Source organism: Manis javanica, chromosome 1 (assembly GCF_040802235.1).
Source record: "Manis javanica isolate MJ-LG chromosome 1, MJ_LKY, whole genome shotgun sequence".
NCBI classification, from domain to species: domain Eukaryota; kingdom Metazoa; phylum Chordata; class Mammalia; order Pholidota; family Manidae; genus Manis; species Manis javanica.
Window position 1 is genome coordinate 197,009,159 of NC_133156.1, and position 26,579 is coordinate 197,035,737.

A 26,579-nucleotide genomic window follows, 5' to 3' on the forward strand; every position below is an offset into this window, starting at 1 on the left:
ATACCAGCCAAACCAGCCAGGGACTCACTCACCATGTTTCTGAACTGACAAAGCTTAGCCTTTAAGTTTTTTACATAACAAATAAGTTATGTAGCCTCTTAACACCAATTCTTACAAATCTCAAACTAAGGGGCCAGTTCTTCACCAAAGGTCATTTGGCAATGTCTGGATTACCCTTTTTCGTTTTAGGGCGGGGCTCTATACTACTGGAATCAAGTGGGTAAAAGCCAGGGATGCCATTCACCATCCTATAATGCACAGGGAACCCACACAACAAAAAATTATCTGGTCCAAAGTAGTACTGATGTAAATATCAAACACAAAACTGGTTTATATCTAGACAGCTGGTATTAAATAGAATTCTCCTGCCAAAGTTTAGAGTGTTTATTAAAAGTGATCAATTTAATGATAAAAGCCACTCCAACAATTAATGTTAGTTCATGTCTTTTATTAACCCATATATAATTATTTGTCTTCCGGTTTGTTGAAGCAATAGGTTAGACAACATTTGCCACAATAATGTCTGTCAAAGTGGCTGGCCATAAAAACTCCAGCACCACATTCATCTGAAGGGCACTCCCGGCGAAGACGACTTATTTTGCCATTCTCATCCACCTAAAAAGAACAAACCTGCTGTTAAGATAATTTTACAAGACATCCTGCAATCTAAGTAACTCAAAATGTTTTAACATTTTATTCACACAACACTGGTAATTTTTAATACTTCTAAACCAAAGCACCCCAAAGCCTTACAAGTAATTACTGTAACAAAAAAAGTTCAGAGTTCATTAAAGCGGTGGATGGAGCTAAGACCTGAAACTCAGATCTGACTTCAAAATCAGAACCTTAGCTGGAACCAGTTATAAGGGAACCCCATTATATAAAACTTGTTCAAATACTAATTAAGCAGGGAGGAAAAGAGCAAAACGTCTATATTGAAGAGAGTGTGAAACCAGAGATGCAAATAAAACATTATATGTAAAAATTTTAACATGCAGGTTCACCTTATAATATTTCAGAACAGCCAGCTTAACCTTCTTTCTCTTATGTTTATTCTTTTTGGGAGTGGTGTAAGACTTCTTCTTTCTTTTCTTAGCACCACCACGAAGTCTCAGTACAAGATGAAGAGTGGACTCCTATTAATGTAAGAGGAACAAGCAGGCTTTAAAAATGATTAAGCTTACACTTCAGTAAGAACTGATAAGTAGCATCAGGTATCTTATAATTGGATGTGATAGGAAATATACAATTACATAAATAGAACCTTGGGGGTAGTCTGACTCTTAATTACTATTTTACAGAGAGATTAAAGAACACATCAAATTACACCAGCGGATGCACTCTGCAAAATCTAGAATGTGAGAAACTGTTTCTCAAAAGTTTGTGTAGGAGTCACCTGGGAATATGTTGCTTATCTAATACTATTTCCCCCACTTTTGCATATTGGTCAACGTTTCCAAAATACTTTTATTTAAAACGCTCTTTCTTCCAAACAGACCTTTTGAATATTGTAGTCAGACAAAGTACGTCCATCTTCCAGCTGTTTGCCAGCAAAGATCAGTCTTTGCTGATCAGGAGGAATTCCTAGTGAAAACAAACAAGGGCAGCAGAACAAGTTTATCTGCTGGAGATTTACAAAGTAACCCGGAAACAAACAAATAGTACTAATAGTTGTTACTGAGTTCTTTCTACAGGTTAGGTGTAGTTTTAAATGTTTATGTATTTAACCTTAATATCAAGAACACTTAATATCTGTTAGTTTTCATTTTGATGAAGAAACAGGTGTTGATAATAACTGAACAAATTCACACATTTGAAACGCACAGCTTAGCTCCACGCTCATAAACGTTTTTCTTTGTCTCGTGTTACTCAAATAAATTAATTCTGTCTGTGAGAACCGTGCCCACCCCACAAAGAGCAGATACGAGGTTATTTACATAAGGGTGGACCGTCTATAAATGAATTTTCTGAACTCGAAAATATTACTTGCCTTCCTTATCCTGGATCTTGGCCTTTACATTTTCTATTGTATCCGAAGGTTCAACCTAAAAGTTTTAAAAAGAAAATGCGCTGGTAACACACTGAGAAACTAGAACACTCACTTCAATTTGGAAGTCACCACTGAAGCCCACCCACCAGAGCCGATCACTCAGCCGGCGGGCAGGCAACCTCTCGTGGCTGAGCTGGGGAGCACGTCCTCACCCGCTCGGGGCCGGCGCGCGTGCTCGCGTCCGCCCGGCGGGGAGCAGCGCTTCGCGGCCGCTGGCCCCCCTGCACCGGCTACCCGGCCGGAACCACCGGAGGCCCAAGCCCTGGCTTCGGGCATCGGGAACCGGCCGTAGGACCCGCTCGGCAAACAAAGCCCAGCTTCGGGCAAGGTTTCAGATGGCAGACTCAGAGGCACTTTCCAAGACCGCAAGCAGAGCCGGACCCGAAATCCACCTCAGGCCCTCACTCAGGCCTTGGCCTCCTCAAACCCCCTGGCTGGTACCTCGAGAGTGATGGTCTTCCCTGTGAGGGTTTTCACGAAAATCTGCATCTTGGCGGCGCCCCACCTGAGGTTGAGGAAAAAGCAAGGTCCGGTTAGACCTAAGGACACGGATGAGGAGACGGACGCGCCGCCAAACGGCACGCGGCCTCGGTGAACACACTCACCGCAGATGGCGGCTCGGAAAGGAAGAGCGCTGCGCAGGCCCACAGGGTTTCCCCGCGCCCTCGCCCGAGGCCCCGCCTCCCAGGCGGCCATGCCGATGCCTGGCGGTCCCCACAGCGGCTGTCCAGCTGCATGCCAGACCCAGTCGTGAGCCTCCTTTCTCTTCTCTCTAACCCGGGCTTCTCACTTTAACCTGCAGAATGCTCTTGAGGTAGTAGACTTACAACTTAAAAATGTATTTAAAAGACTTGCCCCATACAGTCAACGTGGCTAAAAGGGTCTTTAAAAGGCGGTGTGGTTGAGGGGCGCCTCACCCAGGAAAAGGGAAGAAATGGAAGCGTCTTCTGGGCATGGTAGTTTTCCGCTGCTTTCCTTAGCCGGGACTACTTGTCCCAAGATGCAGTTCCGGGCCTCCGGTTCCCTAGTTACTGTCTCCAAGCACAGGAGCCGGAGTTTGGAGGAAGGGATTGAGGTGAGGAGGGAGGAAGGCTGAAGCGGCGTAATGGCTTCGAGGAAGGTAGAAACGGGTCGGAAATGATAGGAGGAAGTTACGGGGCAGAAGACGGGACTAGGTTCTCTCGTGTACCTAGACAGCGAGGGGCGGAGCTCCTGCGGTCTACCACCCGACGCTCGGTGGGCTTCCGAGAGTAGGAAATTCCCGTAGCAACAAGGCAAACTGAAAAAAAAAGGTGGTACCTTCAAAACCTTTGATTCCTCCTTTTCTCGCCCTGTGGCCTCTTCTTGCCATCAACCCTCGAGTTTCTCCTAGCCTAAGGAAGGTTCTGAGCTTGGTGTTGAAAATCTGTTTTCAGATTTTAAAATGAATCCATACGGGAAAGAGTGGTGGAATGTTTATTTGGCTGTAGAATTTACAAGTTTGGACGTTGGGAGTGGTGGTGAACTCGGACCGTTAGAAGCAAGTTGCGCCCTCCCTCTCTGGCCTTTCTCCTCTGCACAAACGACGGAATCCTGTATAATGTACCCTCCTAATGTCTCCTCTGTTTATCTGTCTGTGCTCTCCACTCAGCATCACCATTCTCAGATTTAGGCACTCCTTAATTTTCTTCTGGAAAGGTTCAGTATCTAATTTGTATCTTTCTTTTTCCAACCCACCTTCACTTTTGCTTCCAAAATATTCTAAAAATTAAAAATAATTATGTTATTACAGTTGACCCTTGAACAACAAGAATTTGAACTTTGGGGGTACACTTACGAGTAGATTTTGATATTGGAAATTTTGGGGGACCTTGGTGAAAAACCTTTTTTTTCACTACCTTATTGTAAGATTACTTTGTTGTAACACGAAGACAAAATATGTGTTAATTGACCTTCTGGTCACCAATAGGCTACTACTAGTTAAGTTTTAGGGAAGTCAGAAATTACACCCAGATATCTGACTGTGTTGGGATTGGCGCCCATAACCGTGTTGTTCAGGGTCTCCTGTATTCTACTTCACCTTCAAGATAAAATCCAAGTTCCTTAGTATGATAGTCAGCCTCTGCCTCTCTTACAGCCTAACCTGCCAACCTATTACTTGCTTTACACTTTAATAACTGAGCTAATGGAAGTTTCTGAGTTATGCTATCTCATGCTTTGGCCCTTCTGAAGAATCCATTTCTTTTCCAGGAATACTTTTCCTCCCATAATCTGCCTACTAGTCACCTTTACAATCAAACTCCTTGAAGGAGTTGTCTATATGCATTGTCACCAATCCTTCCCTTTCTATTGACTTGAACCTACCTCTGTCAAGCTTTGTCCCCACCAAATGTATCAGTTAAATAGCACTTGTGCTAGATTTAGTAGTTATTTAGTACTTGATTTGTGTTAACTACAGGGGGAAAATCTTTTTCCCAACCTGGGGCAAATTACCTTTCAAACCGAAATTTGTCAAAGGGAGAAATAAAGTGGGAGAAACTGTTTATTGCTCACAAGCAGTTGTCCACTTCTGCTTACCCATGTCTCTCATCACCCGGCTGCAAAAAAGGGACACATCCAACCTCTCTGGTCCAGATATACCATTTGCCTTGCCAGTGAGTTTCAGCCCCGGACAAGTTCACTATGGATTCAACAAGACCGAAGAAATGACAATGGAACATTCTTGGGGTGAAAGGGTTTATACCCAACTTTATTCCCACAGTGGCAGGTCAGTCACTAGAATCCTGTCCACTCAGAGAGTCTGCATGCAGCAAGCCAGTTTCCGCCTCTGGGCCTCTGCCCCCACAACGATGTCAGTCTCTGACCTTGGTGCTGCCACCACTCCAGTCTCATCTTTGCTCTCCTGCAGCCTTGCAGCCGTGCCACCTTGTCGCCCAGAGCACTGGGTGGAGCTCTTTATATAGAGTCAATAACAATGTACTGCCCACATGTGAGTAGTGAGCCAGCCAACCAGGGCCAGGTGAGAATCTTGGCCATAGGAACCTTCACTTTATCCAAACCGTTGCTGCCCTGTAATCACCTATTGATATGGAAATAGACTACTTTGCTCCACCCCTTGGAAACACCTATTGATGTGGCTATGCACTAAGGCCAAACAAGAGATTCTGAAAATATTGCAATTTTACCCACAATCTGTCAGCAACCTTTGACACAATTGATCACTTTCTTCTCATAAACACTTTCTTCACCAGACTTCAGTTTACACTTCTCACTTCTACCTCCCTGGACACTCTTTTCCAGGCTCTTAATACTTCTTCCTCTTGATCTACCAGACCTCTAAACTTTGGAGCATCCCCAAGGTCCAATACTTGGACCTCTGCTTTGTTTATGTTTTCCAGGTAATTTTCATTCTATCTTATAACTTTTGTGTACCATTTATGTGCAGATGACTTACATACTTTACCTCAGACTACCCACCTGAGCTCCAGCTTCACATATCTAGCTGTGTACTCAACAACTTGATAGGCAACCTCCAAACTCCTGATCTCATGGAATTGCCTTTCCCATCTCCCATCTTTCCAGTTACTAAGGCTAAAAACTTTATGGTCATCCTTGACTGCTCTCTCATACCCACATCTAATCCTCAGCAAATCTTGCCTTTATTTCCACAGAGCAGCAAGAGCAATTCTTTAAAAATGTAAGTCAGCTGTCACTCCTTTACACACAGCCCTTTAATGGCTTCTATCTCATTCATAGTTAAGCCTAGTGCCTGTAAGTGAGGCTGTTGTTCCAACACGGGAATACTGAGGCCACACTTCAGCTCATTGCTCCTCCTTCCAAGTCTGCCCAGAGAAAGAGGCACTTTTTTCTAACCTGCCGTAACCTGCCCAATGGGCTAGTAGTAGTCCTGCCTTTAAGTCCTTATATCTTACATGATCTGGCAGCTACCTTTCTGACCTCATTCTTCTCTCGCTTTCTGGTTGTCTTCTAGCCCCACTGCACTTTTTGCTACTCTTCAGACATGCTGTTCTGCCTTGAGGCCTGTGAACTTGCTGCTCCCTCTGCCTCAACCACTCTTCTCCCAGGAATCCTATGACATTATTTTCATATTGCTGGAATGTCACCTTATCAGTGAGGGCTTTCCTCTTTGACTTAATGCCTTATATAAAATAGCACCCTCTCACCTTTCTTACTCTCCCCCATTCCCTGTCTTATTTTTCTCCTAAAGAATCTCCAAATGTCATACTGTATTTTTCCTTGTTTGTTGTGTGTACTTGAACATAACCCTTGGGAGGTTAGGGACTTTGTTTTGTTCAGTGTTACATCTCTAGTGTCTAGAATAGTGGCAAACAGATGCCCCCCAAATACCTAATGAATAAAATAAATGCAGCACAACTTAAGCATTACCCGGGATGCTTCCCCTGCCCTCTCCCACAGACTAGTGAGATGCCCCTCTGCGCTTTTGTAGCCTTTTGTGCCCACCTCTATACCACTGCCTTGTCTGCTCTAGCAATGGCTTATTTAACTAGACAATAGACTTGGCTGGGAACCATTGTGATTTTTCTCTGTATCCCTCTAATATGAATGACTGAGTAAAGGGTAATCTAGTTGATTTATGTAACTTGGTGGCATTCTGTAGATGCTAAGGAACAGTCATTTTAGCTGTGTTCTGGTTTGAGAGCACTGTAATGCATCTCTTCTGAGAAGACCAAATATTGTTCAGGGGTTATTGATTATTAAGCAAATATTTTTTTTGAGTATGTACTCTGCTAGAAACTGTATTATGCACTGGAATGCATATAAGTGGGGAAAGATAATGGAAAATGAAAATAATTTGGTTCCTGATCTTGTCAACCTTAGAACCTACTGAGAGAGACAAAGAATATAAACAGAAATTCTTTAACACCATGCAGCTGAGTGATAATACCATGATAGAGGATGTTCACAGTACCATAAGAGAACATAGAAGTGGCACTTGGCCAAATATAAGGGAACCCAGGGCAGCCTTCCTGGAGGGAAACGCTGAGGTCTGAAAAATGAGTAAAAGTCAAGTGAATGAGAGTGGTAGAACATATGAGTCTTGGTGGGGAGGGGAGTGGTGAGAATGGGGGTAGGGAATGCAGGGATGTGGAGAGAAGCAAGACCTTCGGGTAAGACAGCAAGTTCAGGGTAGTGAGGATGTGAGTTATGAGGAGGATGGGCATGAAAAGGCTACATTTGGTCATAGAAAAAGAGTCCCTAGTTCTTATATATAGGTCATTCATAGGTGAAGTAAAGGAACTCGGATTTTATATTCCTAAAGGTAATAGGAAGCCAAAGGTGTTCAGAAGTGACCACCCTCTCCCCAGAGATCACACCCATTCCTTCCTCCTCTGACTGTTTTCTTTTACTGTCTGAAATTATACTATTTTATAGTCAGTCTCCCCTACCAGACTGTAAGCTCCAAGTTGCCAGGGGCTTTATCTAATTTATTGTTGAATCTCTAGCTTAAAACAATTCCCATCACTGAGCATTCAATAAGTAATAGATTAAATGAATGAACAAGGAAACTGATTTCTCATTTGGGAAAACTGTTGATCCATTTGTAGGTTATTACCTTGTTGGAACTACTTTATATGTTCATTTATAAGTTGATTTTTCATTGTCTAGTTCATCAACATAAGATAAATTAGGTCTTTAAAATTTTGAAATTATTTTGGTGTCTTCCTCCTCCTCTGTATGGCTTATGGGCTGTATTTATAGGCCATAAGTGTTATTTCAGATAACCAGATATTAATTATATTGCTAAATAAAGTAAAATTTATTTAGACATTTATTCATCACAGCATTATTTATAGTGAAAATGCCCAATAGAGAGGGAATGGTTAAATAAATTATGGTGTATCATACCATGAAATACTATGCAATCATTAGAAGTCATGTTTTTGAAAACTTTTTAACATGGAAAAGTGCTTTTAAAGTATTAAATGACAAAATGATCATACAAAACAATATACAGAGTGACCCTAATTTTTATTACAAAATTTTTATAAAATTTATAATTATAATAATTGGGAGGAGAAATGCCAAAAATTAAATAGTCATTGTCTTTGGGTGGTGGGATTCTGGATCATTTTTGGTATTTCATGAATTTTCTTTGGCTTGTATTTTCCAAGTATTGTATTGTGATGCCCTTGAGTATATACTTCTGTAATGGGGTGAGGAGGGAGTTTTAAATGTTTTGTCTTGCCAGATACTTTTAAGCAAGCTAGAGGTTCTGTTAAATGTAAATGTGAACAGATGCCAGGAACAAACTTCCATATCCAACTCTAATTGGATAACAATTCTTTCGAAAAAGCACTGGAATGTAGCTGCTTGATAACTGTATTTAGAAAGGCAGTCTGTTATCTTTGACATCATCGATGGATAGATTTTTAGCAGAAGTCCTGACATCTTACTTTTCAGTTAGTGTGTTCATATTAAAGACAATAATTATAATAAAGTTTATCATAAAAATAAATTTTTGAATCATAATACAGCTATTGTCTGCTGAACAACTGTGACTGGGCCAGGTGGGCATGTGGATAGAGAAGCATTTGACCTTGTCTGTGATCAAGGGGCTTCCAAACTAGTTTTCTCACATGAAACGAATGAAATGCTAAGACTTCTGCTAGAAAGAGTTGAGTTAAACATAAGAAACCATCTAATTATATGACACATATGTTTGGTTCATAAGAAAAGGGCTCTTTATTGGCTGGTGTTTGGTAATTTCTATGCCAGAGGAATAGTACATGGAAGTATAGACAAGACCTTTTAATTCATAGGTTGAAATATTTATCTCAGGTATCCATGGGACATTCTTTTTCCTGAAACAAATATATATAGTTTAGATCAATATTTGATTTGGTTTATTCTAACCTTTAGTTTAATTGATGGTCTTTTTTTCTTTCAGGTTTTTATCACGGTTTTAGCCTTTTTGCAAAAGCAAGTCAAGACTTAACTTCTCTCTGGTGAACCAGTGTGCAGATTGTGAGAAATGTCAGTCCAAGAAATAAATAAATATGCAGTTATCCCTCCTATCATTAGTAAAAGTGACAAAGAATTTTTGGAAAGTATGCACAAATACATAATTACAGAAACTGAAAAAGTGGGCTGTAATGAGGAAGGACCTGCTGATGAATATTACATCATATACCGAAATGTTTTTGATAAGGTATCATAATGCTCTTAAAACAATGGAGTTTTCATGTGGTAGAAATGGTCTATCTTGACCACCAATATTCCTGCCTTAGTAACACCACTGCTTGTCTGACTACATTCCACTTGTCGGTTTTGAGGTTTATTCAATTTGTTGGAAAGGACTGATAGGGAAAAATGCAATGCTGGATTTATATTACTATATAGTTAGTGAGTGTTTCAATTGTTTTAGCTTAAGTAGGCGGTCAGTTTTTGAGCAACAACCTTGCTGTGCCCTCTAACATCATTTTGACCATCTATCTGAAAGTATTAGCTGATTGGTTAAGAATTTGGCTGCCAGCAGGAACCTAATAGTTCTTGTTGTTTTGGGTTTGTTTATGGTAGCATTGAAGTCTTTGTTTAGATTTCATCTAACATATTAAATTGAGACCCCCTTGCAGATTAGAGGTATAGGTAGGCATGGTAAACATGGTAAACAAGGGGTTTGACTACACTGAACATTGGAAATGTGGAAATCATATTAGAAAATGTTAAGGCTTTACATAACATTTGATTTTGCTTTTCAAGGTTTTAGAAATACCTGTTTTTTCTTATAAACAATAAACAATTTTAGTTTGCCCACCAATCCTATTTTTTTTTACTTACACCCCACAAAGTAAGTGATAGTAAACAGTTGGAATCAGTATGCCTTCCTCCTTACCTAGAAGAAATAATTTCTTACCTGAAGACTTCTGTAAACTATTGGTCTCTGAGTGACTTCTGTAAACTATTGTTCTCTGAGTAAAACAGCCACAGGCGAATAAGAATTCAGTCTTTTCTTTAACTTTTAAACATTACCCAGAATATGTTTTATTTCTTGCCTAAGTAAAAACGTAGTGCCTTTCTCTAAGGAAAAGTAAGTACAAAGTAAGCACATATACCTACCAGTGGAATTAAGAAATTTGATGCAAATCCCTAAGAATGTAAAATTGAGAAACCAGAGTATTTTCTTCCTTTTAAGTCCTCTAGAAAATCTTTTAGAATTGGTACATTGACAGGTTAGCTTTATTTTATACATAATGATAAGTGATACTGCTTTTGGTATTTTAGTCATTAAGGAATGTTATTAGATGAATATTTAAAGGTGATGTTTTGAATAGGTTTCATAAATATCAAGAATCATACTGACATTCTCGTATGAAATCAACAAAGGAGAGTTACCATAACTGACATACTTCTCTTTGCATTCCAAATACTAATACTTATCAGACATTTTATTATATAAAGAGCTATCTGCTTTAAATTAGTATAGTTATATTGAATTCATTTTGGGGGCGGTGGTAAATTTAATTCTTTTGAGAAAAGAAATGGGATTAAATAAAAGATAATATCTACATCTATAGTACTTTTCTCCCTATTTCCCAAGATTTCCTTGTAGACTGTTTGTACATTATGCAAATAAGATGTATGAATGTACACTGTAAAGAATCCTATTTTTCAGAGGGGATCTGAAATAGGAATCATTTGGTACTTAGAGAAACTTTCCTTCTAGCGTCTCAATAAATAATCTGCTTTTCATTTTCATGTTATTCCAGCACATTTGATTGTAATAAACTATTAAGCACTGTCTTCTATAATCATGACCTTCCCTCTTGGAAACATCTACTTAGGCAAAAGATGAGAGTATCAGCTTGTTTCTCTGAATACTAGGAACCAGAGAACAAATACCAAATTCTGTTTAAAATCAAAGATAGAGGATTTGACCTGGAGAACCATGCCTGAATCAAAGCAAGGAGGACCTGAGACTCATTTGACAAAAGTTGAGGGTAGGTTGTAGAGAGAGCCAAGAACTTAGTAAGCAAAAAGACCAAAGCTTAGAGAGAGTGACCTTCTATAGAAATGAGTGAATTATGGAGGCAACTAGGCTCTGGAAAGTGGCTGGCCTTTTGTGTTCCTGGTGCCATGTTGCACAAATAGTCTAGATCCATATATAGGAATGGAGATAAAATGTATGCCATTCCTCTTCTCCCTCAGATTCCTGTACCAGTAAGTATATCTCTGGTTTTCTTGGGTTTAATGGAAGCCTTAATACAGAGGCCAGGAAGGTCATATAAAAGAGTGGGCTGGCTGTAAAAGAATAAGGAATCATGAGGACTATGGTAAAATAATGAACCAATACAATCTACAGCTCCAGCTGATTACTGCCATTACCAGAATGGGGGTCCCAGGTTAGTAGATTTTCAGAGTTTTGTTCAAGAGAAGCTAGAAGTATGTTTTCTTATGAAATTTTCTAAATTTTCATACATTTTGTGGGTCAAACAAAACTTTATTTTATGTGTGGCATGACAGTTCGCCTCTTTTAATGCATTTTCTGTGCATTGTCAGAGGTTCCCATGAGTGTTCTGAAATCTGTTTCTTCTAGCAAACAGATATGGGAGCTGATCATGGTGTCAATACAAATTTATTTTTTATCCATTGACATATCTGAGTTGTGATGGGTTGTTGCAACACATTACAGAGGCATGTGGAGTGGAGGATGGCCAGAAACAGTGGAGTGTGTAATTTGGGAGACCACAGATTAATGGTCTCTATTTTATTAAAGGTTCCTGAGTTGTAGACCTCTGATTTGGGTAGACAGGTAGTACAGTCAGAAAGACAACCGATATCTCTCAGATACCTTCTGGTACTTGCCATCTTGACATTACTCAATAATCTCCTTATACCATTTCTTGATAGACCAGATGTATTCCTGGACAATATTTTTTAGATATTGTCTAGGTAAGAGAAAACCAGTGAGGGATACCAGACACTACAGATGGAATGGGGGTAGAAAGTATAACTATAGCTTTCAGAGAAAATTACAGATTTTCTATTCCTTGCATACTTTGATCCCCTCTGAAATCCTCATGAGCAGAATTTGGAAACCAGGTCTAAACTTTTATAACTCTTTTGTTTTTTAACTTATTTAAAATGTTTCTTAATTATTTGATTTTGTATAGGTAATGCAAACAAAAGATTGATATGGAAGAAAAGAAGGGAGGAAGGAAAGGGAACCAATAAAGTCAGGTCCTTCTTATCTCAGACCCTGCTTCCCCTTTCCCCTGAAGTCACCCACTATTTCTATTTTCTTCCATTATCTTTCCAGAGATATTCTGTACTTAAACCCATTGGAAACCATATAGTAATCAGGGGTTTTCTACCCTTGCACCAGACATCTTGGAGATAGAAATGCAATTTGGGAATCGAGAGTACTCATCAGCCATTAGGAACTGATAGATTAGAAAAATAGGAAGGTGAAGGGAATCTAGGATTTCAAGGTCTAAATGAAGATTAGATTTGAAGGTAGTAAGGGATGATATGTAATTCACAAGATCTAAAATTAGGATAATTAGACCTGGTATTGGTTTTAACTAACATAAGTGTTTATACCCAAGTAAAGCAAAAATATGGTCCCTTTTTTTTCTTTCATATTTAAGCTCACAGTATTATAATGATTAACAAAGTCTGTGTATTCAGTGAATATTGTCTTTCTTACCCAGTCATACTTGATCTTGCTAAGTGCTCAAATCTGTAAATTTTCAGACTTCTAATTGCTCATGTTTAATTTAAAAATAATCTCTAAAGATATTTGCAAGGTTTTTGATCCATAGTCTATAAAAATATTCAGTACCATAGGCAGAAAAATCATATTTCAGGTAATAGAGTATGTCACTGCATACAAATCCATTCTTACTTCAATCAAAAAAGAATATGATGCTTTTATTGAGACAATAAAGAAAGGCCAAAGAACTGCATTTAATCTTCATGGCAAACTTAAAATTTTGGCAGCAGAGCCCACAGCATTGGTATATCACAGGAAAAGAACAATCCAACTTGAAGCAAAGTAAGTATATTAGTAAGTAGCTCAAAGGTGATAATTGTTACTTGGTTATATTAACTAGTCAGTGTATCTACAACCAGTGGTTCTCAGTCTATTTTAATTTCAATTTTTTAAAGCCAGGTTTTGATGTTACTCTTGCTACCAACTTGAAATTATTAATTCTGCTTGAGAATTTTATAATATTTCCAAAGATAATTGGAGGCATATTGTAGTATCACTAAATGAGGAATGCAGATAATTGCTCTAGGTAATTTCTTGCATGGAAGATTTGATAGTACAATTTCATGATTACCATCTGAATTAGAGCACTTAATCCTGGGATGCACAAAGGTAAGTAACCTACTGGGAGAGGATTAAATGCTTACTCTTGAGTAGTCTCAGATTTTTAGTGTTCCATATGATAAATGATGTATAAATATTTTTATAGATAATTTCAAATAAACTTGGACAATTATGCAGTTTGACCTCCATTTCTGCTAATACAGCTGTCTAGATAGAGGTTCCTGTAGGGGAACAATGCAACATAAAAAAGATTTTTAAAATCTTTACAAAAGCAACAGAAAGCTGACAACATAGTAAGAGATTATTAGAGCAAAACTGTAACAAGAGGAGCACTAATGCTTCTTTTGCCACAGGAGCATTTAATAAAACTAGTGAGGATAAGCTTTAGTTTTTACTGTGGCATAGGGGAATAAGAGACAGAACCCAAGATCTGTCCAAAGGCTGTAGTCTACTGGGAAATCCTCCACATGCAAAGCTGGGATGATAAAGGGCTATGCCTTTGTAGAACAAACCAGAGGTCAACTGCCCCACCATTAGAGACTGCATAGAAAACTGCCTTCTGCTCAGAAGACTGTTAATGGGTATGGGGCAAATTTTTGAAGTGATGAAATGTTCTGAAACTACAAGTGGTAGTGGTTGTGTATCTCTGAATATACTAAAATTCACAGAATTTTAGACTTTACAAGGGAGAAATTTAATGCCAATGAACTGTATCTTGGAGATATTATTAAAAAATATATAGGGGATAGAGTGAGAAAATCATAATATGTTTAATTACAACTCTAAAAATGAAGAAAATATAGGACCAAGATAATATTTGAGGGGAGAATGGCTGAGAATTTTCTAGAACTGTTGAAAGATACCAATTCGCAGATTAAGAATCCCAAAGAATTCCAAGCATTGTAAATAATAAACTAGATTTATCATAGTGACACTGTCAAGGAGAACATGAAGGTAGCTATAGAAAGGAGCAACAATCAAAATATCAATGGCATTTTTCAATGAACTAGAGCAAATAACCCTAAAATTCATATGGAACCACAAAAGACCCTGAAGAGCCAAAGTGTTCCTGAGAAAGAAGAGTAAAGCTGGTGCTATTATACTCCCTGACTTCAAGCTATACTGCAAAGCTACAGTAATCAAAACAGTATGGTACTTTCATAAGAACAGATCCATAGATCAGTGGAACAGGATAGAGAGCCCAGATATAAATCCACACATATGTAGTCAATATATGATAAAGTAGCCCTGAACATACATAGGAAAAGAGCCTCTTCAATAACTGGTGTTGGGAAAACTAGACAGCTACATGCAAGAGAATGAAACTGGATTAGTGTCTAACTCCATACACTAAAGTAAACTAAAAATAAATTAAAGACCTACATGTAAGACTTGAAATCATAAAACTCTTAGAAGAAAACAAGTTAAAATCTCTTGAACATAAGTATGAACAATTTTTTCCTGGACACATCTCCCCAGGCAAGGGAAACAAAAAATGAATACATGGGACTACATCAAACTAAAAATCTGTACAGCGAAGGACACTAGCAGCAGAGCAAAATGATAACCTACAGTATGGAAGAATGTATTTATAAACGGTTTATCCGATAAGGGGCTAATATCCAAATATATGAAGAGTTCATATGCTTCAATACCAAAAACAAATAACCCAACTAAAAAATGGGCAGAAGACCTGAACAGACATTTCTCCAAAGAAGAAATACAGATGGCCAGTGTGCTCCACATTGCTAATCATCAGGGAAATGGAAATCAAAACAGCAATAAGATACCACCTCACGCCAGTTAAAAGGGCCACTACCCAAAAAAGACAAGTGTTGGTAAGGATGTGGAGGAAAAGGAATCCTCCTACACTGTTGGTAGGAATGTGAATTTGTGCAGCCACTGCAGAAAGCAGTATGTAGGTCCCACAAAAAATGAAATAGAAATGCCATATGACTCAATAATTCCACTTCTAGGAATTTACCTGAATAAAACAAAATCCCTGATTCAAAAAGATATTTGCACCCCTATGTTTATTGCTGCATTATTTACAACAGCCAAGATACGGAAGCAACCAAAGTGACCATCAATAGATGAATGGATAAAGATGATGTGGTACATACACACAATGGAATATTATTCAGCCATTAAAAAAAATCCTGCCATTTGCAACCCCATGAATGGACCTTGAGGGTATTATGCTGAGTGAAATAAACCAGGCAGAGAAAAACAAATACATATGATTTATTCGTGGAATATAAAAACAAAATGAAAAAAAACTGCAGTAGACTCAGAAACACTGATAAGTGACTGGTGGTTACCATGGGTTGAGGTGGGTGGGTGGGGAGAGTGAGAGGGATAAAAGGGCACAAAAATTCTCAATCACAATGTAAGTTGGTCATGGGGATGGTAGTACAACATGGAGAAGTAGCCAGTGATTCTGTAATATCTTCCTGTGTTGATGTTGACAGTAACTGCACTAGTGGGAGTGAGGATTTAATAATATGGGTAACTGTTGAACCACTGTGTTGTGTATTTGAAACCAATGTAAGATTGTATATCAATGGTATTCCCAAAAAAAAAAGCAAAAGTTGGATACCTTCTTATCAGTGTTGTAGCATGTATTGGAACTCCCTTTTTATGTCTGAATAATATTCTATTGTATGTATATACCCTATTTTGTTTATCTGCTTATCTGTTGTTGGATACTTGGGTTGTTTCTACCCTTGGCTATTGTGAATAATGCCACTATAACATTCATGTACAAGTATCTGAGTCCTTGCTTTCAATTCTTTTGAAAATGTGTTTACTTTTAACATGCCTTTCTTGCACAAGCATAAGTTTATTTTGATAAAAGCCAAAGGATATTTTGTTTCCAAAGTCCCTCTTTCATAAACACTGCAAGCTTTTACTCTGAGGCTTCTATGGTTACCAAGAAGTCTGTATAATAATCACATACAGGCATCAATTATCTACTGACACTTGTTTAAATATCCCAGTGATATTCATGTATCTAATTTATTTTAATCTTTTATTTCCTCTCTGGGTTAAAATATCAGTGACAAATTAGGATGTAACTTGAAATAATGCTTAAAAGAAGTTTCTATCTACCTGGTCTTTAAGATCCCCATTTCTGGATGAACTCAGCTTTTCCTCGAAGTGCTATCATGCTACTAATTCTAGGATCAAAATTGCTGTAGTAGGCCCCAAAGATACCAGGTCCCAATCCTGGGAATATGGAAATGTTATCTCATTTGGAAAAAATTTCCTTGCAGATATGATTACATTAAGGATCTTGAGATAGAGCAATTATCCTGGATTATCCAGGTGGGCCCAAATTCCTATTACTGGTGTTCTTATCAGAGAGGCAAAGGGAGTATCAACACAGGCAGAAGGGGAGAAGACAATGTGACCACAAAGGCAGAGGTTGAAGTTATGCAGTCCCAGAAGCCCAGCTGTCTCCATCAGCTGGAGGAGGCAAGGACTGGATCTTCCCTAAGAGTTTCTAGAGGAAGCACAGCCCTGACACTGATTTTGGCTGGTGATACTGATTTTGGCCTTTCTGGTCACATTGCCTTCTCCCCTTCTGGCCTCAAGAACTATGAGAGAATAAATTTCTGTTGTTTTGACCACAACTTTGTGGTAATTTATTACAACAGGCACAGGAAACGAATACAACTGCTTACAAAAATAATTTTAAATTGCAAAGGTAATTTTCACCTGAAGGGAATAGATAGTACTTTGTGGTCTAATTATTAGGTTTAACACTTAAATATCCAATAAGGTTATGAACCACAGTCACTATAAGGTTTTATTGATGCTCTAGGAAGAAAGTTTTCCTCACTTGTCAAGTAAATTTTTTCTGGGCATTGTTCCATAAACTTCCACCTAAATCCATAATGGTTAAACATGATATTTAGCCAAAATAAAGTAATGATTTACTTAAAGCTTATGTTTACTCTAAAGGTTATCATTAAATAATTAAATTAGTCAAAAGAAATGTAAGAAAGCCTTTCTGTTTTTCAGAATGAGGATTATTGAAAATAATTCCTCAAAGATCCAATTGCAAATAGACAAAATGAAACAACTTAGGGCAGAGCATGACATGAAAGAAATAAAATACTGTACTTTCTCCAAAGATCCTTCAAAACCTATTCCAGGTATTGTGTTTTGTTTAAAATATTTTAGAGAAATTCCAACTTCCTAGTTATTATCTATTACACAAATTAATATATATATGCTGCTTTGCATATGTTTCAAGTGTACCAAGGACTTCAGCCAGACTTTACAAACTTCTATAGGCAGATACTAGGTGGATACAAAGGGAAAGAGAAAACTTAAACAACCCTAGAATATTAAAAGAGTTCCAGTCAAGCTGGATAATATAAAGTACAATGCAGTGACTCATTAAAGTGTGGTCAGAAACCCGGGATAGGATTTGAGGTGGGGGTGGGTTTGGTGGAGCCCAAGAGTCAGGTTTTTAACAAGTTCTCCAGGTTATTCTAAAGTTTGAGAACCATGTTATAATATATGAAAAAGCTGTCGTGTTAATTTCTGGTGAATATTGATTCATACTGATGTCAGCATTCACTGGTTCCTCATCTTCAGTTAAGCTGCTTTTTAAGAGATTGAAGTATATCCTGGGATTCATCTAGGATGTCAAGAATTTTGTGTGATCGTGAATAGAGGAATTGCAAATACTCATCCTGGAGAAAAGAAAGACTTTGAGAATAGATAACTATATTAAAAACTTGTAAGGATTTCAACTAGTGTTTATTCAGAGGCAAAATCAATAAATGGAAATTTAGGAAGTCAGATTTGGTTTCAATAGAAGAAGCTGTGTCTTGAGATAATGAGCCACCCCATACCAGAGGACTTCATCTGAGTTTGACTGACCATAATGTGATCGCTAGAAGCAGGGTCTAGATTCACTCTCAAAATATAAAATTAGGACTAGTAAACTACATATAAGATACATATAAATAAGTACAGAATACCCAATGAATTGATTAAATGCTGAGAGGATTCAAGGTAAGGAAATATTAAAATCAAATAGGATTATCCAAGAGGATTTCTGGGAGAGAATTCCGAGATATGCTTTTAAAGGTAACAATTGGCCTGAATAAGAAGGAAAGTCATTGGAAGTGTGTGTATGTGTGTGCGTAAGTGTAATGAATAATGAATAGAAGGAACAGAGAGAACTGAAGATTTGACAGGCATTTATAAACTTTGTGTTGGAAAGAATAAACAGATTGCCCTGGGGTTAGCTGTAGCAGATTAATGGAAAATTTGATTAGAGAGAAATCTTTGGAGAGAAATCCTTGTTAGGCAAAAGTTTTTGGTGGTCCTAATTTATCCTGGGTAATGATAAATTAGGGGTTTGCAAGCTGTGGTGATGAGGGTATTCAACTTTTTTTATTTAAGATGCTAAGGTTTGGACAGTCTTCATTGAGTCTTCATCGATGATATGTTGAAAATCGCTAGCCATTTATAATTGTATGCTAATTCTGTTTATGTTCAGTAAGCTACAAGTTCATGCTACCATTTCTTAAATATTTCTTAACATAGTGAACTATCTGACGTATTTTTCCAAGATTGCTGTTCGAGCACAAGAATTCCACGCATGACTTGGCTTTTTGATTTGCTTCCTTTTCTCACAGGCATGACACTCCCAGAATCTGTCAATTTAGATGCTCTCACTAAATACCTGAAACATCTTGAAGATAAATATGCAGAAATTAAGCAACTTATGTTGAAAAAATACATACCAGCTCAGAGGAAGGTGTATTTAGATGAAGAAATGGTTGTGACAGTAAAACGGCGAGATTTAGCTGAAAATCTGAACAAAGATTTACAGTTTCGGTATGAAAGTCGATTATATATTTTTTAAGTTTGAAGCCCTTATTTATGTTTATCCCACTGTTTGATTTTAGGTTCAGTGTATTGTTGATTTTTTTTTCTTTTATAGTTATAAAAGGCTGCAGATTATTTCCTATGCATTTACTTCATGGGTAAAGTCTGATAAGAGCAGCTCATTTCAAGACTTCGTGAAGCAGATTCTGAACACTAAAGATTTACATGGTAGTTTATCTATATATTTTTTTTATTAACACAAATAATGGAAAACTTTTTTTCCAGAAAACTAAAAAGTGGGTATTTTCCTAGGCTGAATTTTAAAAAAGCAAAAATGTACTTACCACCATTAGGTCTCTGTTATCCTGTGGGCTTCTTCCTTCAGTAGCTGACAGATAATTGGTAAAGAGTCGGCTTAGTGAGCCAAAGAAAGAATACCTGAAAATGTACCTGAAAGTAAGGAAGAAAGGGACAGGGAGGCCACTTGGTTTAGGAAGAAGTTGGTGCTATTAGAAACCATGTCACTAAGTTGCTGGTGTTCAACATATGTATATTTATTGTTTTCTAGTGATTAATAATCTTAAATATCATCCATGATGCTTTGAATATTTACAGATGACCAAGGCATTGTTGAGGGACTGTTTGAAGATGATCCAGGCAAGGCAAAAGAAGCTGAAGTTTTGCTTTACTACATTGAAAGGCAAATATTTTGAAAGCTTTGATTTTCCTTGTTAATATGTTATAGCATTTATTTAATACTTATTTAAATACTTGTAAAATATTTAATATTTATTAACTGTGCAGCATTTATTTAGCATTTTGATGAGCTGTTGTCTCTAGTTTTTGTATGTTTAAAATTCTACTGTAGTAGACAAATTAGAAAATTTTTAAAAATATTCTTTGAAAAAAAAAGTGAGATTGGTAGCCTAGGGGAGTTTTAGAGGACATAAGTGGATTGCAGTGTTGATTTAAGTTTTATTTATATTTTTCTTGCATTCCCTAACCATCAACCTGATTTTTTTGAGAATGTTTTCTTGAGCCAGATTATCCTAACCAGTTCAGTACTTTTTTCTTATTATTTCCATTCTATGACATATTAAGAAGGCATATTTCTCCATAATATTTACTAAGTTATTATATACAGTGTATAATAGAGGCTTAAAGAGATCTAAGACTTTATTCTTTGAGAGATTAATTTATAGGCCATAAGGCTAATATGCAATGAACATATATAATATTCCTAGTCTTGTATGTTAAACTGCTTGTTGATATGGTACAAAAAAGGGGTAAAGATCATTCTGTGGAGCACCAAAGCTGTGTTATTTCCTTACACTGTGTGCTTTTCTAAGTCTATCAGCTTTAGTATAAGAGAAAAAACCCTTGTTGAGGTTAAAAGATTTTTATATTTTGCTTAATATTACTTTGATGTTTTTCTCCTCTGGGGTTCCACATTGATTTGCAGCACTGTGTAAATCCTGTGTGTCATGGTTTTATTAATTGTGAGGTAAGGGCTGATTTAAAGACATTTTGTCCTAAAAGAGTAGGGACTTGAGTTATCTGAACTATTATCTTTCCTTCTGTGTTAGTCTAATATTTAATTGGGAGTCTGATACCTGGCAGGGCAACATAGGCCTCTGAATACCAAGACACCTCTCAGTTTCCAACATGGCAGCCTTTGTGTTCAATTAGTATTTCTGATAGGCTGAGCCTCTGAGTGATTGTCCTTCTTCCCCCTGATACCCCTTTACATTTGGAGATAATATGAGAGTAAAATTCTGAACTCATTATAAATTCACTTGAAAATTTTTTTCTATTTTCTATGGCTTACTATAAATACTATAGGAACAAAGTACAGGATCAGGTTCAGTATCAGCTGACAGGTGAGAGTTTTATTCTGAGGCTACAAAAAATGGAATATTAGGGTTAGAGTGAAAGAACATTGTACAGAGTGAATGAATCTAGTTATAATTTATTAGAATTGCTTTTCTATATTCATGCTATTTTAGTCTATATTAGACATTTCTAATCAATTTTCTTTCCTTTTTTTGTGTACTATTATAATGCATAATGAAATGCAATGGCTGTAGGTTCAATGAATTGATTGCACTTGGTGAGTATGAAAAGGCAGCTGGTTTTGCAGCAAACAGTCCTAGAAGAATTCTTCAAAACATTGGGACAGTGAATAAATTTAAAGGTAAGCATTTCTCTGATAGAATGGATAGAATATTGAACTGGGAGGTTAAAGATCTAGGCCCCAGCCCTATCTCTACCATGTTTCAGTTTCCTTAGCTGTGACATTAAGGAGCTTGATTATGTTTTCTAAGTTAAACTATGAAATGTTTCAAGTTTACAGAAAAATATGGAGACACCTAAAAGAGCCAGTACTCATTATCAAGATTTAGTAAATGTTAATATTTTGTCAATTTGCTCCTCTTCCTTTTAAAAACAACTTTGTTGTGGTTTGTTGATATACATAAAACATACTGTACATATTTAAAGTGTGCAGTTTGATAAATTTGACATATGTATCACCCAAAATTTCCTTCATTCCTTTCAGTGACTCCTCTCTCCCACTATTTCCTACCCCTCCTATTTTCTTTCCTCCCACAGCTTCTTCCCCCAAGTCCTTAGGCAACCAGTAGTCTGCTTTCAATCATGATAGATAATTTGCATTTTCTAGAATTTTACATAAATGGAATCATATAGTAGGTAGTCTATTTTGACTGACTTCTTGCACTCAGCATAAGTATTTTGAAATTCATCCATGTTGTTGTATCTAGCAATAGCTCATTCATTTTTTATTGCAAGTATTTTCTCCCAGTGTGTGACTGACTTGTCTCTTCATTCTCTTAACATTATCTTTCTAAGAGTAGAAATTTTAAATTTTGTTGAAGTCCAGAATAGAATTTTTTTTTCCTTTATGGATCATGATTTTAGTGTTGTAGCTAAATCAGTGATTAATCTGATCTTTCTTCTATTTTTTTTCCCTGAGGATTTTATAGTTTTAAGTTTATAGTTTGAGTTAATTTTTGTATATTGGGTGAGGTATAGTTCAAAATTTTTTTTTTTGCCTATAGCTATCTAATTGTCACAGGATAATTTATTTAAGAGGCTTTCTCCCTTGAAGTGACTTTGCACCTTTTTTGAAAACTGATTGTCCGTATATTTGTGGGTCTGTTCTATTTTGTTGATTTATTTGTTTATCTTGTTGCCAATACTACACTGCTTTGATTACTATAGCTTATAATAAGTCTTGAAATCAGACAGTGTTAATTTTCAAATTCTGTTCTTTATCAGATTTGGGTTGACTCTTCTAGGCCTTTCATCTTTCTATTTAAATTTTTAGAATCTGTTTAAATTTCTACAAAAAAAGTCTACTGGGGACTGCATTGAATCTATAAATCAGTTTGGCAAGAATAGACACTGAACAATATTGGATCTTCTGATCCAGTGAAACCATAAACATAGTATATCTCCCCATTTACTTAGGTCTTTCAAAGTTTCTTTCAGCAATGTTTTACAGTTTTCAGTGTTCAAGTCTTTTTTTTTAGTTGAAATTTTTAATGTACTAAAAAATTTTCAGTGTATAAATACCCAGGAAATCTTTCTTTGGATGTGCCCTGAAATCAGTGTAAGTTCAAAGTGATATTAATATATTCCTGAATTTCTTTATCTTCTCCCCTTGACTTGGTCTGTTCAATGTATAGATTGCAAGTGTCAATAAAAATTAAAGCTTGTAATTGAATTCTTAAATAACTACCAGTGAAGTTGGAAAATATCCAGCTTTTATTAACTTTATAGGTATGTGAATCTTATGCTGAGAAATTCACCAATAGTAGACTAGTGGTACTGAACTGAGTATTCCTTAAAATTGCAAAATGTTACTTCATTTTAAAACTAAGCTACATTTTTAAAAGGTGAGAAATTCAGATGTATAAATAAAAGAGAGGTATAGTCAGTGGAGCTTACAAATCCAGATAAATTTTTCTCACTATTTTCATTCTAAGTGGAAACCTTTGATGTCAAGTATATATAGACTTTTTTCATAAGTTTCACCAAAAAAATTAAATTGAACAGTTCAGTTTGAAAAAAATATTTTTCTTCAACTTTTTGAAGGAAAACTGTTGCCATACCATACATGCATGCATAGTGCATATAAACATATACATTTATAAAGATAACATGACTGAATTGTGTACAAACGGGCCCATGTCATATTTTTGCATGCATGATTTTCAGTATTCTATTCTGGTGAATGATAACACAGTGTCCAATTCTATAGTTTTTATTCAGTGGACTTGAAATCAAGAAACCATCCCAACAATTATTTACAATTTAGTAACTGAATGATTATCAGATCATGTTACACTGCGTAAGAATTCGTACATCATGAATGCTGACACTGTGCATTTTGGATGTTAAACTGTTCATTTTATAAATCTGAGGTTTAATTGGCATATTTAAAAGTAGCCAAAGTCTGAACAATGTAGTGACAGAAGAGGTATCTACCACAGAGCATTTATAGTTTTATAAGGAACACAGAGCACAGAGAATTAAGTGATTTTTCATCAGTGTTTAAGTCTTATACATCTTTTGTCAGACTTATCCCTAAATATTTTGTATTTTTTGTGCTACTGTATTGTTATTTCAATTCCTGAAATTGATATTGGTAGAATATAGAAACACAATTGACTTTTGTTTATTGGTCTTTTGTATCCTGCGACCTCTTTAAACTCATTTATTAGTTCTAGTACTATCATTGTGGTTTCTTAGAATTTTCTACATAGATAATCATGTCATCTACTAATAGAATTCTACTTCTTTCTTTGCAGTATGGATGCCTATTATTTCCTTTTTTCGTCTTACTATACTGGCTAGATCTTCCATTACAGTGTTGAATAGAAGTAGGGAGAGCAGATATCCTTGCCTTGTTCTTGATCTTAGAGATAAAGCATTTAGTTTTTCAATATTAAGTATGATATTAGGTATAGATTTTTTTCATATATGTCCATCATGAGGTTGATGAAATTCCCTTCTATTTATGGTTGGAGAGAATCTTTATAAGAAATGGATATTAGATTTGTCAAGTACTTTTCTGCATTTATTTATATGTGGTTTTGTCGTTTAGCCTATTAATCTAATGTAATGCATTCCTGAGGAAAACTCCACAAATTTAGTCATTTTACTATAATTACAGTTATGTAAACATTACTATAACTTAATTTTAGAACATTTTCACCATTCCAAAAATAAACCTTGCACTCTTTAACTCCTCATTCTCTACTCCCTGCTCCCCATCTAAACCCTATGTAACCATTGATCTACTTACAGTCTATATAGATTTGCTTATTCTGGAACTTTCATAAGATAGGATCATATAATAAGTGGTCTTTTGTGGCTGGTTTTTTTCATTTAGAATGCTGTTTTTGAGTTTTGTTCATGCTGTAGTATGTACGAGTTAATTCCTTTTTATGGTCAAATAATACTCCATTGTATGGAATAAAAATATTATTACTATTTTTATGGAATAATATTGTACTCCAGTACTCAGTTAATGATCATTTCGTTGTTTCCACTTTTTGGCTATTAGGAATAATGCAGCTATGAACATTTGTATACAAGTTTTTGTATAAACATATGTTTTTATTTCTCTTCGGTAGATGCATAAGAGTGGAATTGCTGGTTTATATGGTAACTCTATGTTAATACTTTGAGGAACTGCTAAACCATTTGGACTGTTTTTTATTCCCACAAGCAATTTTTAAAGGTGCCCATTTCTCCATTACCTGTCTGTCATTTTGATTATAGCCTTTCTAATCCCTGTGAAATGGTATCTAATGTGGTTTTGATTTGCATGTCCCCAATGTCTAACAATGTTCATCAGATGTTTATGTGCCTCTTGGCCATTAGTATATCTTCTTTGTAAGAATAACTGTACTCACTTCAAAATTGTATTTCAGGCATACCTCATTTTATTGTGCTTCGCTTTATTGTAATTTGCAGATACACTTTTTTACAAATTTACAGAAGACTGTGCTGAGCAAGCCTATGGGGCCATTTTTCCATTTGCCTACTTCATGTCTATGTTTCACATTTTGGCAATTCTCACAGTATTTCAGACTTTTTCAGCATTATTTGTTATGGTGATTCATGATCAGTGATTACAACTCCCTGAAAGCTCAGGCGATGGTTAGCATATTTTAGCAAAGTATTTTTAAATGAAGGTACATACGTTGTTTTTTTAGACATAATGCTGTTACACACTCAGTAAACTACAGTGTAGTATAAATATAACTTTTATATCCATGGGGAAACCAAGAAATTCATCTGACTCAATATCTCTGATGTATGACTGTATTTGTGTTTTTATAATTGAGTTGCAAGAGTTCTTTTTATATTCCAGATAAAAATCCCTTATCAGATAGATGATGTACAAATATTTTCTTCCATTCTGTGGGTTGCCTTTCACTTTCTTGATAGTTTTTTGAAGCTCAGAAATTTTTAGTTTTTATGATCTCCAGTTTTCCAATATTCTCTTTTATGGCTGTGCTTTTGGTATAGTATCTAACAAATCTTTGTCTAACTTAAGACCTTGTGTTTTCTTTGAAGAGTTTTATACACATAGGTCTATGATCTACTTGAGTTATTTTGTGTATGGTGTGAAGTAGGTGTCCAGATTTATTCTTTTGCATATAGATGCCCAGTTTTCCCAGTACTATTTTTTTAAAAGACTTTTCTTTACCAGTTGAATTGTTTTCATCCCTTTGTCAAAAATCAATTGACCATGAATGTTTAGGGTTTACTTCTGGGCTCTTAACCATCCTATGACAGTATCATACTATCTTGATTACCATAGCTTTGTAGTAAGTTTTGAAATTGGAGGAATAACTCCATCTTTCTTTTAATTAGTATTGGCCTGGTATTTGTGTCTTTGTATTTAAAGGTAGGTAAAAGCAAATACTTGGATCCTACTTTTTTTTTTCTTTTATGCAATCTGACAACCTTTACCTTTTAATTGGGGTGTTTAGATCATTTACATCTAATGTGATTGTTGACATGGTTGAGTTTTATTTGTTTTCTATTTTTTCATCTCTTCTTTGTTATCTTTTCTTTCTCTTTATCTACCTTCTTTTGGATTGGTTTTTTTTATGAATCTGTTTTTCTCCTTTGTTGATTTATGAGCTGTAACTCTTCATTGTCTTATTTTATTCTTTGCTTTAGGGTTTGTAGCTTACATCTTTAACTTACCACATTCCACCCTCAGGTGATATTATACCACTTAATGTATTACATAAAACTATAGACTTCTAAATGATTATATTCATAACATATTCCATTTCTGGTCTTTATTTCTTTGTGTAGATCCATATTTCTATCTGG

The 26,579-nt window shown here is 36.2% G+C and overlaps 2 protein-coding genes across 12 annotated transcripts in view; one reads left to right on the forward strand and one right to left on the reverse strand.

The window, feature by feature from the left end:
- Positions 1-431: 431 nt before the first annotated feature.
- On the reverse strand, positions 432-2,686 carry RPS27A (ribosomal protein S27a). The gene is made up of 5 exons (XM_073213131.1): positions 2,492-2,686; positions 1,991-2,045; positions 1,499-1,584; positions 1,005-1,136; positions 432-615 (listed from the first exon to the last, which is right to left on the reverse strand). The coding sequence occupies exons 1-5, from the start codon at positions 2,537-2,539 to the stop codon at positions 466-468; spliced, it is 471 nt and encodes a 156-aa protein (XP_073069232.1). The 5' UTR covers positions 2,540-2,686; the 3' UTR covers positions 432-465.
- Positions 2,687-2,725: 39 nt separating this feature from the next.
- CLHC1 (clathrin heavy chain linker domain containing 1) overlaps positions 2,726-26,579 on the forward strand; it is a 36,083-nt gene continuing 12,229 nt past the window's right edge. Inside the window, exons 1-8 of one of the 11 annotated variants that reach the window (XM_073213084.1) lie at positions 2,726-2,800; positions 8,961-9,221; positions 12,880-13,067; positions 17,373-17,506; positions 19,007-19,208; positions 19,315-19,427; positions 19,815-19,899; positions 21,287-21,393. In XM_073213084.1, the coding sequence (XP_073069185.1) occupies positions 9,045-9,221; positions 12,880-13,067; positions 17,373-17,506; positions 19,007-19,208; positions 19,315-19,427; positions 19,815-19,899; positions 21,287-21,393 (1,006 nt within the window). In that variant the 5' untranslated portion in view covers positions 2,726-2,800; positions 8,961-9,044. Of the gene's footprint in view, positions 3,343-8,960; positions 9,222-12,879; positions 13,068-17,372; positions 17,507-19,006; positions 19,209-19,314; positions 19,428-19,814; positions 19,900-21,286; positions 21,394-26,579 lie in introns of those variants that run through there. The other 10 variants (XM_073213076.1, XM_073213083.1, XM_073213082.1 and 7 more) reach the window with 10 other exon arrangements.